This window comes from Leucopleurus acutus, assembly GCF_964270905.1.
Source record: "Leucopleurus acutus genome assembly, chromosome: 4".
NCBI lineage: Eukaryota > Metazoa > Chordata > Mammalia > Artiodactyla > Delphinidae > Leucopleurus > Leucopleurus acutus.
In genome coordinates, this window is record NC_139146.1 from 47,382,184 (window position 1) to 47,396,092 (window position 13,909).

Here is a 13,909-nt window from a genome sequence, read left to right on the forward strand (position 1 = left end):
TCACTATTTAATTTTCTCATGCATGTTACCATGAGTGTGTGTTTGCTCTTTATTCATATATATATGCCTGGTCTTGCTGGCTATATTACAATTTTTTGATGAAAAAATAGCATCACATCTTTGATATGTCTCGATACGTGAATAGTGCAATTCCTGACACAAATACATGGAGTTATATTCAGGAAACTGTTATTTCTTGGTTGGCATCCATGTTTTATTGACTAAATTATGAAAGTCACATATATCCCTGAGCCTAATATTGAGAAAATTAGAGTTTTTATTTCCATCAGCTGAAACTGATACTGTTGTTTAGGCTGAATAATGGTTTTCAATGACGGTTTTCCACTTGAAATATGTGACATTTGTACTAACACCATCATTCTAACTTTGCTGTTACCTTTATCTTACTGATCTCAGTAAAAATATTTGGATCACAAAAAGAATATTTTTTACCATATCTTTGGGAAGAAAATAATAAGTATATCATGATCTTAATATACCAGAGTAGATGATGACATTTTCATGTAATATATCCTAAGAAAGACGTCGAGTACCTATTAAATCAGTAATCTGCTTGAGAACCTAAATGTCAATAAGTATACTACTAATTTGCTAATCAGTTCTGGACATTTTTATTTACACTTTATTGACCACAGCCAGGCACTGTATTCGGCATTGGGGACACAATGATGAATTATTCAGTACCTGTTCTCGGGAACTTTTGGCTCTCGTGGGATGTGTCAACAAGTAAACTAGCAATTATAATCCAGTATATCAGTTAAGTATGACATGTTACAGGAGCATGAGGAAGAGAGCCTACTCCAGTATTAGGATATTTCTGAGACAATTTTTAGAAGAGAGACTATTTAAATTCTGCTCCAAAGGTTGAGTGGGAGGATTAACCAAGTGAAGGACTACTTGTGAATATTCCAGGCAGAGGGAAATGGATATACAAAGACTTGACAGGAATACATGCATGCATATTACATTGTGAGTGTGTTACAGTCAGCCCTCTGTAACCACAGGTTCCACGTCCATGGATATGGAGGGCTGACTGTATATTTACTGAAAAAAATCTGAATATAAGTGGACCCGTGCCGTTCATACCCATGTTGTTCAAGGGTTAACTGTATATTCCATGAGTCCATATGTAAACATAAGAAACTCCATCATTTCACAATATACACATATATTGAATCACTGTCATATACCTAAATCTAATATAATGTTATATGTCAATTATATCACAATAAAAAATTAGAAAAGAAACTCCATAGCAAAGTTTTCTTTTTATTTTGTTGTCTTGTTTGTTTGTTTACTATTATCTACCATCCCCAACACTCCAATCAATGATTAAAATGACAAAATGAAGTATTTCCAATCAACAACAAAATTAAGTATTTCCTCCTTCAGGAAACTGGTATTTTTATCAGTTCAGCAGTATAATGATCACCTTACCTGCTTGCTTTCTCTTTCGGAAACTGAGCTTCTTGAGAGCAGACCCATGTTACTTATATATTTTATTTCTAAGAACTAGCAGTGTATTCAGCACACACTTCCTCAGTATATAACTCTTGAAGTGAACTGAACTGGACTAATTGAAGTGCAGGAAGGTAACATGTGTGAGTGCCTTTGTGTGTTAAGACTGGGCAAGGCACTTCACATGTTTGCATAGAATGCATCAGATCGTTCAATCTTTGCAGTAACTCTGACATAGCAATGCTTGATATTTTTTCTAGAGTTAAAGAAAATAGAGCATGATTCAGTGAATATTAGTAACTTGACCAAGGTCACACGGTCACATATTTTTATGGAGTGGAACCAAGTATTGCTATCCAAAACCTGATTCCTGTCCTGTCTCAGTGCACAACCCTCCAGGATACCACTGCAGGCATCTGGGGGTGTTTTCCGACTGTTGTGATTATCTGTGTCTTTGGATGTGTCAAAAAAATAACCTCACATGGGTTATCATAAAACATGGGTTATTAGCTCAGTGGCCCTTATAAACTGTACACAAGGTTATTTTTAAAATTTGTTGTCATGCACTATTTTTAGAATCTCTCATTACCTGACGGCTCTACCCAATTAGGTATGTCTTCCTTGAATGCACTTAATTGAAGTGCTTATAGGTAACCAAATGGTGACTAAAATATTACTTGGAAAGATCAGTGTTAATGTGAGGTGATGTTATGATACTATTTTGAAGAGAAGAAAGAGAAAGGATAAACATTATCTACACTGTAAATCATTTATTATTTCAAGATTAGTGTCCTGGTTGTAAGATTTTACATTATGCAAAAAAGTCTTTAAAATGGCCTCTCAAAACATTCTGGAGGTAGATGGTGGTGATGGTTACACAACATGTGTGAATGTACTTAATGCCAATGAACTATAAACATAAAGTGGTAAATGTTATGCTATGTATATTTCACCACAATGCAAAAAATTGGCCTCTTATCCAGCCTTTTTCTTTGGTCAGAGAACTGTATATATTTTTTGGTGCTTCCCATTTTTTATTTCCTATTGGCATTCACAACTTCCAACTGGATGCATGTAAATGAATGCCAGGCTTATAAACCGAACAAAAGCTAGAAGATACCATTTATTGGAGATGTACCAAAGGGCTACTAATGTGGGGTTCAAAGACAATGGGAATAACAGTTCCCTAGCAGACTTGTTTAAAACACAGGTATCCTGGACCTCCCCGAGAGATTCTGCCTGGCATCTCTGATGGAACTCAAAGGTCTGTTTTTGCGGTACGCGGGCCTCTCACCGCTGCGACCCCTCCCGTCGCGGAGCACAGGCTCCAGACGTGCAGGCTCAGCGGCCATAGCTCACGGGCCCAGCCGCTCCGCGGCATGCGGGATCCTGCCGGACCGGGGCACGAACCCATGTCCCCTGCATCGGCAGGCGGACTCTCAACCACTGCGCCACCAGGGAAGCCCCAGAGGTCTGTTTTTTAAATGGCCTCCCCAGAGGACTCTTATGGCTGATCCTAGAACAGCACTTTAAAACCACAGCTCCTGGGTCATCGAACTACAATACCAGAGAGCCAGACCTCTACAGAAGCCACCTCCTGTGTGAGGCAGGGCAGCAGTGGTCAAGCATATGAGGTTTGGAGAACAACAGAGCCAAGTTCAAATCCCTGCCCCACCGCTTACTAGCTGTATGACTGCAGCTAAATTATGAAACCTCTGTAAATGCCAGTTCCTTGCCTCCAAATGGGAATAGAAGAGTACATTCTGATATGGTTATAGAAACAATTAAATAAATCCAAGTGTATTGCCTGACAGTTAATTGCCCAATACAAGGTAGTTTTGAGTATTGTCTTATTTCATAAATTCTAAAATGAACACATTTTTACATTTAAGTATCTATGGGGTCTTACAAGTGTCGTAAGTTGTGTAAAAACTTCGATTAAAACTTTTTATTAAGTGCAAGAAAGCACTGTTATCAACGCATATTAGAGATTAGAGGAAAAATAGATGTGTATTATTACTACTATGTTCAATAAAGCTTTGGTTGCTGAGTATGAGAAGTTGCTGAGGTCCTGAGTGACAAAACAGTTTTCAGTGGACGAACAGCACTGACAACCTCTAAAAAAGAGACCATTCATACATCTGACAAAGAATGATTTAAAAAGAAAACTACTCTACATAAGATTATGTTTAAGATGTGGAAGAGAAAGGATATGTGTAGAAGAGACAACCCTATTTATGAAGAATCGGCGGTCAAGTTGTTGGTTAAAAATGTGTCATAAAAGAAACAGAATTATCACAAAGCAATGATTGCATCAGATTTTATGCTGTTAATAAATGCTTTTGAATGCATGAATGAGAGAATAGAAGTGGGAGAGAGAAAAGAACACAGCTGACTTTCCCACCTTCAGGGATTGAAATCTTGAGGGCACTAAATCTTGGTTCTTGGGGACACTAACCTGCAAATGTGAAATTCATCAATGCACATCATCTGAAAGGAGATTTATATGTACCGTGCAGAGCTCGATTCTCACTGTGGTACAAAGACTCATTAGTCTGTATTTCTCCCTCTAATCTCTTTACTGAGCTCTAGCTTAATATCTCCAAGGTTTTGTGAAACAGTGACACTTAGCTCTCCTGTGTTGCCTCGTTGTGTCTATCATACTGGATTTTGCTGCTTATCAGGGCTCCAACCACAGGCTTATATTTATCGCCTCTCTTCCTTATTCACACTCATCCAGCGTGTTCTCATGTTTTGTAAGATTTTTCTTCAGAATTTCTTTTTCTTTCCCTACCTCCTTTCCATAAAACTTTGCTTATTAAAGGCCTTTCATATGCCAGGAATTCTAAACAAACAAAATAAACTAAAATCTCTTAACTTCATTTATCATATTGTCTAACAGGAGAGACAGTTATCTAAGAAAAGAATTCAACTAAAAATTTTGGAGTGTTACAGTAAATATGTGTGCAGGTCGCCTTAAGAGCACAGAAAATGGGAACAACTGACTTCCCAATAATCAATAAGAATGTTTTATAATTAATTTGTAATTATGTAATAATTTTATTGATATTTAGTTATTTGAATATTAATTTACATTACGAATAATATTGTTGTTTGGACCAGGCAAAATGGCCCTAAGAGCCATTTATCTTAGCTATTTTACAGATGAACAAATGGAGAAAGAGGGTAGGTGACTTGCACAGCATAACATAGCTACTAATAGGTTACAGAGATCTTAGCACGTGGCTCAGCTGGGGGATTGGAGAAGAACTATGCTGAAGGAGGTACTATTTGCTCTGTGTCTTGAACAATATTTAACCCTGCATTTCATGGCGATAGGAACTAGGTGCTTAAGACAAAATAAAATGTGGATAATCTGAAGATTTGGAAGAATGATTTTATAAAAGGTGAATTAAGAGAATATAATTAATGAATGAAATAGAAGGCACAGAAAGTATCTGAGGTGGAAATACAAGCACAGAAAGTATCAAAAAAGACCCCCAAGTGAGACACAATCTGAAGGTTTCAAGAAATGCCAAGAAAACCAGTGTAACTGGAGAAGAGTGTGCGAGGTGGGGAGGAGAAAGAGATGAGGTCAAGGGTGTCAATCAGTTGATTTGGGGGACTTGTAGACCTTATAATGCTTTGAGTTTTTCCCTCCTTATGATATGGGACATCAGTGAAGAATTTTTTTTTAACATCTTTATTGGAGTATAATTGCTTTACAGTGGTGTGTTAGTTTCTGCTGTATAACAGAGTGAATCAGCCATACATATATATATATATATATATATATCCCCATATCTCCTCCCTCTTGTGTCTCCCTCCCACCCTCCCTATCCCACCCCTCTAGGTCACAAAGCACCGAGCTGATCTCCCTGTGCTATGCGGATGCTTCCCACTAGCTGTCTGTTTTACATTTGGTAGAATTTATAAGTCCAATGAAGAATTTTGATTGGAGTTGTGGCAAGATATGATTATAGGAAGGCAAAGGGAGGAGCAGAGAGAGAGTTGGGAAGTTATTAAGACAATCCACAGAAGGGGGGGTGGTGGCTTTGTCAGGGGAGCAGAGGTGTAGGTAAATCAAATTCTGAATATATTTTGAAGAATCAGGGGAATTAGCTGGTGGGTTGGATGTTGGGTGTAGAAGAATATGAGATGTCAATGAGGACTCCAGAGTTTTTGGTCTGAACAAGTGTAAGAATGGTGTCCTCTTAACTGAGATGGAGAAGAATTCAGGAGGCGGTTATTTGACATGATGTCAATTTTGGAAATATAGCTGTGGTGCCAATATGGTGGATGCCTTGGAAGGGATCATAAGTTGAGGCAACTATATCGGTTTGGAATCTCAGTCATGTGTGAAATGGTGATGATATTCTAACAGGGACCATGGCAATAGAGAATGGGAGGAAGAGGCTTGGTTGAAGACACTGCTGAAGTGGTTTTGTGAATGGCTTGTATGTAGTAGAAGGAGAAGGATCTAAAATGGGAAACTCCAGGGTGATGACCACTAGGGTCACTTCTCAGGCCTAGCTCTGGGAGGCCTATATCTTTCCAGTTGTGCAAATACCAAGAACGTAGAACCTTTCCTGTTTGAAACCACTTATATTCACCCTCGTTCATATCCTTCATATCAAGATTAGCTTCAGAATGGGACAGTCTTTCCAGCTCTTCTCACTTCCTTGTCATTTCAGAAAATGAATAAACCAGGCTTTCAGATTTAAGATGTTCAATATTTTAATTCATATGGAAAATTCCAAATTATGCCTGAGCATTTGCAGTAACTTTTTGTTTGTATTTTTCCAGGTTGATTGACATATAACATTATATTTGCTATACTACAAAATGATCACTGCAATAAGTTTTGTTAACATTCATTACCTCACATAGTTAGAAGTTCTTTTGTGATAAGAACTATTCAGATTTACCATCTTAGCATCTTCAAATATACAATGCATTATTGTTAAGTACGGTCACCTTGCTGTACATTACATCCCCAGAACATATTAATCTTACAACTGGAAGTTTGTACTTTTTGACCACCTTCACCCATTTCTCCCATCCTCCATCTTCCTTCTCCGACAACCACCAATCTTTTCTCTCTTTCTATGAGTTCCACTTTTATTTGATTCCACATGTAAGAGAGATCATGCAGTATTTGTCTTTCTGTGCTTGACTTACTGCACTTAGCATGTGCCCTTAGGGTCTATCCATGTTGTGGCAAATAGCAGGATTTCCTTCTTTATCATGACTGAATAATATTCCATTGTGCATGTATGTGTGTGTATATATATATATATGCATGTATATATACACACATATATATATAACATCTTCTTTATCCATTCATCTGCTGATGGAGACTTAGGTTGTTTCTATGTCTTGGCTATTGTACATAATGCTGCATAGGGGTGCAGATATTCTTATAAGAGAGTGATTTTGTTTCTCTGCATATATACTCAGGAGTAGGATTGCTGGATCGTATGGTAGTTCCATTTTTAATCTTTTGAAGACCTGCTATACTGTTTTCCATAGTGGTTGCACCATTTTACATTCCCATCAACAATGCAAAAGTATTCCCTTTTCTCCACATCCTTGCCAACACTTGTTATGTGTTGTCTTTTTGATGATGGCCATTCTGACAGGTGTGAGGTGATATCTCATTGTGGTTTTGATTTGCATTTTTCTAATGATTAGTGATGTTGAGAATCTTTTCATGCATCTATATGTATTCTTTGGAAAACATCTATTCAAATCCTCTGCCCATTTAATTGGGTTGTTTGAATTTTGATGTTTAGTTGCATGAGTTCTTTGCACATTATAGATATTAATCCCTTATCAGATAAATATTTTGCAAATATTTTCTCGGTTCTATAGGCTGCCTTTTCATTTTTTGATGGTTTTCTTTGCTATGTAGGAGCTTTTAGTTTGAGATAGTCCCACTTGTTTAATTTTGCTTTTGTTGCCTTTGCTTTTGGTAACAGGTATAAAACAGTCATTGCTAAGACCAGTGTCAAGGTGCTTACCGCCTACATATTCTTCTAGGAGTTTTATGGTTCAGGTCTTATATCGAAGTCTTTAATTCAATTTGAGTGTCTATGTATGATGTTATACAGTGGTTCAGTTCCATTCTTTTGCATGTGGAAGTCCAGTTTTTCCAAAACCATTTACTGAAGAGACTGTCCTTTCTCCATTGTACATTCTTCACTCCTTTGTCATAAATTAAGTTTCCATATATGTCTGGATTTATTTCTGGGCTCTCAACTCTATTCCATTGATCTCTCTGTTTTTCTGCCAATACCATGCTGTTTTTATTACTATACTTTGTAGCATAGCTTGAAATCAAGACATGTGATACCACCAGCTTTGTTATTCTTTCTTAAGATTGCTTTGGCTCTTCAGGTTCTTTTGTGGGACCAAATAAATTTTAGGGTTGTTTGTTTATTTCTGTGAAAAATGCCATTGGAATTTTGATAAGGATTGCACTGAATCTGTAGATGACTTTGAACATTTTAATGTTATTAGTTCTTCCGGTCCATAAGCATGTAATATCTTTCCATTTATTTGTGTCCAAAAGTTTACAAAGCTAATTTAGTCTCCTTGTCTTCCATCCCAGCTCCCCAATTATCACACTTGTTTTCCCCAAACGCTTTTTGCATTTTGCTATTCCATTCCTCAGAAAAATTGAGTGGTTCCAAACTTTCCCCAAGATGACAAGCACCTTAACTTGCATCAAAGACCTTATATTTGGACCTAACTCCAACTCTCAACTTTATTATTTAATGCTCTCCAAAAAGAATTACCTAGTTCACTGGAGACCCACCATTTCTCCACACTACTGCCCAGTGCCACTCTCTGCCCATTGTCCTTGCCTGCTCCGAATTTCAATTTCCAGATCAATCTTCCTAAAAATCAACTCCAATCAAGCCGTTTTCCTACTCGGAAGCACATTTTTACACTCTATTGCCTAGTGATATAATTACAGACTCTTCCCTTGGCAGCACTATCCTGCTAGCTCAGTAGTTCTGACTCATTTTTCTCATACACATAGTTCACAGAACAATGCACTCCCATCAGTAATGTATCACATTGCCTACAATGGTCTTCAAGGAACAGAGCAGATATACTTAGGGGCACAGAGCAAATTCTCCTAGTAGCATAATTGTAATATGTACGTAACCAATGCCTCTACAGTAGTTACTGTGCGCCAGTCACTTTGTGAGCACTTTAAAGAGTATTTCATTGAATCCACTTAACAGTCCTGTGATATAGACACTGTTATTGTTTCATTTTACAGATGAAGAAACTGACATACAGAAAATGTAAGCAATTTTCGCAAGGTCACATAGTTAATAAATGTTTAGCACTGATACCTGATATCGCTGAAGCTTGGTTTCTTTAATAGTAACAAACAGTAATAATAATGATAATAATAATACCTACTTCACTTCTCAGTCTGCAGCCTATGCTCTTAATTCCTCTGGCATACCTCCTCTCTCCTTGCATTTCTCCTACTCACCCATACCAACACTGGAAGATGAGAAATATTGAGCTCAGTAATTTTCATCAAATTTCAAAAAATTCCCTTTCTATTTTGAAAGTGGCCTGAATCAACCAAGCCTCCAATGACTGTTACTTCTCTGATCTCCTGGATCACTTTTCTAAGATTCCACTCATGCTTTACTTATTCTATACTACCTTTATTATCATCCAACTGTGAGATATAAATCACATCTCTCCAACGAGACTGAAAAATTTCCACAACCAAACTCATAATAGACACTGTAAATTTTGATTTCCCAATTTTGTTAATGGTTCCTCTATCAAAGTTCAAAATGACTTCTATCTTCTCTCTCTTCTTTGCCTAATCCATATCCACATACAATTCACTTCTAAGTTTTGGTTCTTCATGCATCCCTGATACCACTCTTAATCTCTTGTACCTTTTCTGTCTAAAGGGTGGGAGCCCATCCATTAACAAGGCCAGGGTAAACAAGCAATGTATTGATGGTTATTACGTTGCTTCATAATTCTCATTACCTTTTCCCTAACTATCATAAAAATCTTGTATCTGGTTATCCAGATTTGAGTCTTTGACCCCTGGTATTCTCCTAAATTCTACTGCCAGTTTAATCTAAGGAAGAGTATCTGTCCTGCTCCCATACATCACTCTTCCCTCGCTACCACTGTCTGCCGAAATAAGAACTCACTCTTCAATCGGTATCAGAATGTCTACTCCTCACACCCCTCACTTTTCCTTCCAACCTCATCTCCTATTACTGCACTGCCTGTTAGACCTTCTAAGCAAACCAGACCAAAAGCTACTCCCATAGAAGTTCTATTTTTCTACCTCCATACTCTCGCTTGTGCTATGTATTTCACACAAAAATGCAAATGACATAAGTCAGAGGCTAGGATGAGTTAAGAAAAAATCTCCTAAGTTTTAGGCCACAGGAAGGACATATTGAGATGGATTCAGGAGCCCTCAGTGTCATCTTTAGAAATCCCCACATCCTGACTCAGTATTTATCTGGATTTCCTCTACATCTTTTGATACTTCAACACTTTCTGTCATTGTTTAGCACCTGATATCGTTGAAGCTTGGTTTCTTTAATCATAACAAATAGTAATAATAATGATAATAATAATATCTACTTCACCAGATGGCCATGTGGGTTAAAAAACATAAATTTGATATTATATTATCTCTAAAAATTTAAGCATTGCACATAGCAGGTACTGAAAACTTGTTAAGTTTCTTCCTCCTGTCATGGGTGAATATTATTGCCCACTTAACTGAAGGGACCTGAGATCCACAACTGAATTTGGCTGCCAGAGTAAGCGGAGCACAAGAGCAGAGACCCCATAGAATAGTCTACTCAGGGGGGCAGCGACGCATAAGCCACTGACCGTAGGGAGGCTCTGAGCCTGACTGTCCCTCACCCTTCTATAAAAGATAAGATGGTAGGTGTGAGCAGAATAAAACCCTTCTAATGCCCTAGACTTCTGCCTGAGGCAGTCAAAAGGACTAAAATCACATTCAGAAGGAATGGTGTTCTGACTGTGTTTCAGTGCTCTTCAGCCATGTCTCTATGAGCCACCTGAAGTCATCCTCCTGACTAGCCTCCCACCACACCCTCACCCTCTTTGAGACCATGACCCCAGAAAAACTGTGCCCGAGGTGGCGCATGAAATGGCCCCAGCTGGTGGGAGGGGAAGACTGCAGAGCCTGGGAAGCAGGCAAGGTCTGAAGCCAACATCTCTGCCATTTTTATTCACCTACACAGTCTCTAAAGCAGTCTTTGTTCTAGGAGAAGTGGGAAAAAAAAATAAGTGGTGAGAAAACATTGAACTGACAGGGGCACAACAATTAAAACACTATATGTTTTCACGGAGTGCTCTAGCATTAAATTTGCTTGAATCCAGTTTTTTCCCTCCTCGTTTCTTACTACTTTCTGAATTTTCTTTCTCCAGTATCTCTCTTTACCTTCTCCTAGCTCAGTAGCCTCTTTTGAGCACTGTTTCTGACATTAAGCTTTTAAATATATGCAATTAAACATTTCTTAACTCGATGTAATTAAACAAAGGAGGGAAGTCAGTCTGAGATCAACGACAAGCTGGAGAAATAAGCAATTTTTAAGGAAATGAAGTTTTCTTACTCTTAGGGATATACTGAAGCTATTGATAACAGTTCACTTAGGACATGAATGGCTGCCTTAACTCCTACGTAAGCACATATTACAAACTTACTGTTTGGAATAAAATATGTATGTGTTTTTCTTTGCTTTTTTGCTAAAGACCTTTACTCTTTAGACTAACATTATTTCTCTACAAATTGCTTAGCAAACTTTTTTTTATTTGAACATTGCAGATATTGAGATATAAATGCAAATCTCACTTGTTTAAAACTTAGTGCTAATGAGGTCAAAACCACACAGTAAATCTCTGTATCTGCCAGTTATCTCTATTGTGTGACGAGAAGTGTGTGAGCAACCAGCTCTGGTCATAAGAAGCATTGGGGGAGAGAATGCTGGTGAATTCGTCCAATATGCCTCCACAAAATTGGAAAATGACTCCGTTTTGGCAGGCATGTACCCGTGGTCAGTAGCTTCATCTTTCTTTGTGAGCGTCAGTTATCTTGAATTTAAAGATAATTTTAGTACCTTCATTGTTACTTTAATACTTTATTTGATATTTCAGCTTTCTGCTATGTGGTAGTGTTATTTAAAGTTTCTTCTTTTCAGTGACATTTCTTGCATGTGTATTTATATCCTACTTGTTAAAGCTAGTAATACTATGTGAGCTTATAGAATTGCATCTGAACTCTGAAGGAAAAATAATGATCCATTTCACGAGATGAGTGATTTTTACAAACTCTCATTTCAACTCAAAGAGTGCTTTTATTCCCTTGATTAAAATGTATTTCTCGATTAAATTAAAATGCAAATATAGACAGTCTGTGTTTATGGTTATAATAGAATTATTTAAAGAAGGTTCTAAATCAACCTGCTGCTAATATTTCATGCAAGAACTGTGGGTTTTATTGTTGGGCCAGTACTGCCGTGTTCCATTTTCAAGATTACTTAAAGTGCTATGAAAACTTAATCACACTGCCCAGGTTTTATCAGTTTTTGCCCAGTCTTCTCTAGGATATTAAAAGGGACTGCTTTCCTATATACGTCTTAAGTTATGTTAGTGATATTGGAGAAATATGAAGTACTAAAACTTTAGAACCCCTTGAAATTGAGTTATGAACAATTTACTATTTGTTTTAAAAAATATATTTTATTACACAGAAGTGAATCAGCTCTTAAATTTAAGAGAACCATATTTAATAATTTATTATGAAATTAAATATCTGAAAAATTACTTCAAGAAACCATTTAGTCCAACTTTTTAATTTATATTAGATATATAAAATATTTGTATTAGAAATTGCATCTAATGCTATGGATTTAATTATGATCCTTTAGTATTATTTTAGCTTTCTTTTTTTTTTTTTGGAAGTGTCCTATCACTTTTCAAACACATTGATTAAAATAATTCTTAAATAACATTTATAACTTGATCTTTTTTCTTTTTTTGTTATTTTTAGTGACCTCAGTGAAAACCAAATTCAGGCAGTTCCAAGGAAAGCTTTCCGTGGGGCAGTTGATATTAAAAATCTGTAAGTATTTTTCCTAATTGATACTGTTTTTTTTTAAATTACCCATTTTTCCAACTTTAATTTATATTAAATAAAGTGTCAGAAAAAAATGGTGCAAGCCTATATACATCTTATGCTTCCTTAGGAGAGCTTGTAACAGTAAGTTTTAAATTGTTTTCACAAGCTATCTGAAGAGATTCTCGTTTAGAAGATGTCTTGAAACTGAAGTTGTTATCAAATTCATTCTTCAAACCTTGTGATTAATCTTGTGAAATTTAAAGAAATTATTTGATTATAAGGTATTTACAATGTATTTTCTTCCCCTTACTGTGAGCTAATTTCAATAGCTCCTTTTTCACTTGTTATCGGTGTTTATTGGAAATACAGAATATTTTTTTTCTGGAAAGAGTAGATAATATTTTCTTCTTAGAGATACCTGTGGCCTAGAGCTACAGCTTTTTAAAATAGCTTTTAGATCACCATTTTCATTAAATGCCAACAGTGTGAGAATGAGAAAATTGTCTTTCCCTTTGTGTGAATACTTTTCTTGCATCTTTTCCCTCTTATATCTTTGTGAAAGAATATATGTATAGGCTTCTTTAAAAAGCAAAAAAAAAGAAAGAAAAAGAAAACTATGTTTCTGTATTATCCCTTGATAAATCTTTAATCTAGTGTCTTGTGTAGATGTGTTTTTTGTAAGTGTGGATAGCTCTTTACATACCAGGTTTAAGATCACAGTGGCAATCCTAATATCATTGATATATATCTTAATGAATTTAAAAATACGTTGTTAGCCCTTTAAAATGATGGTTTTTCACTCACCGTGAATCTAAAACGTAAAACATTTTCTGTAGCTTTTCCATTAGTTTGGAATGTGGGGGGAAAAGGCCCCTGTGTGCTGAGATTAACTATCAGGAATTCAGTATTTCTTAGCTAGTAATAAACAGGGCAGGCACTTTAAGAATTATCTTATATTCCGAATTCTCCATGGTGGGATCCAACAATATTTCTCCAGTAGCGAAAGTGAGACAGATGTTTTCCTTCGTCAAAGAGGACTGTTTATAAAGCTACAATTTATGGCCTCTACATCCTCTCCTCAATGTAAATTTTTTTTTAATTTGTACTTTTTTAAAATTTGTACTTTAATTTGTACTTTTTTAAAGTGTATAGGTAAAGACAGAAAAATATAGACTTCTAGGTATAAATGTGTAGAGCCGTCAAAATCCTGGCCCTAGGTTTTTATGAGCGTTTACTTGTTAAAGAGATTTTATTTGCTTTGTTTTT

General features: G+C 36.5%; 1 protein-coding gene across 3 annotated transcripts in view; it reads left to right on the forward strand.

Moving 5' to 3' along the window:
- The window catches only part of SLIT2 (slit guidance ligand 2), a gene marked incomplete at both ends in the record, with an annotated part of 381,466 nt that overhangs the window by 224,854 nt on the left and 142,703 nt on the right, over positions 1 to 13,909 (forward strand). For all 3 annotated transcript variants that reach the window (XM_082837578.1, XM_082837576.1, XM_082837577.1), the window contains one exon: positions 12,575 to 12,646. In XM_082837578.1, coding sequence (XP_082693704.1) covers positions 12,575 to 12,646 — 72 coding nt within the window. The remainder of the gene's footprint in view (positions 1 to 12,574; positions 12,647 to 13,909) is intronic.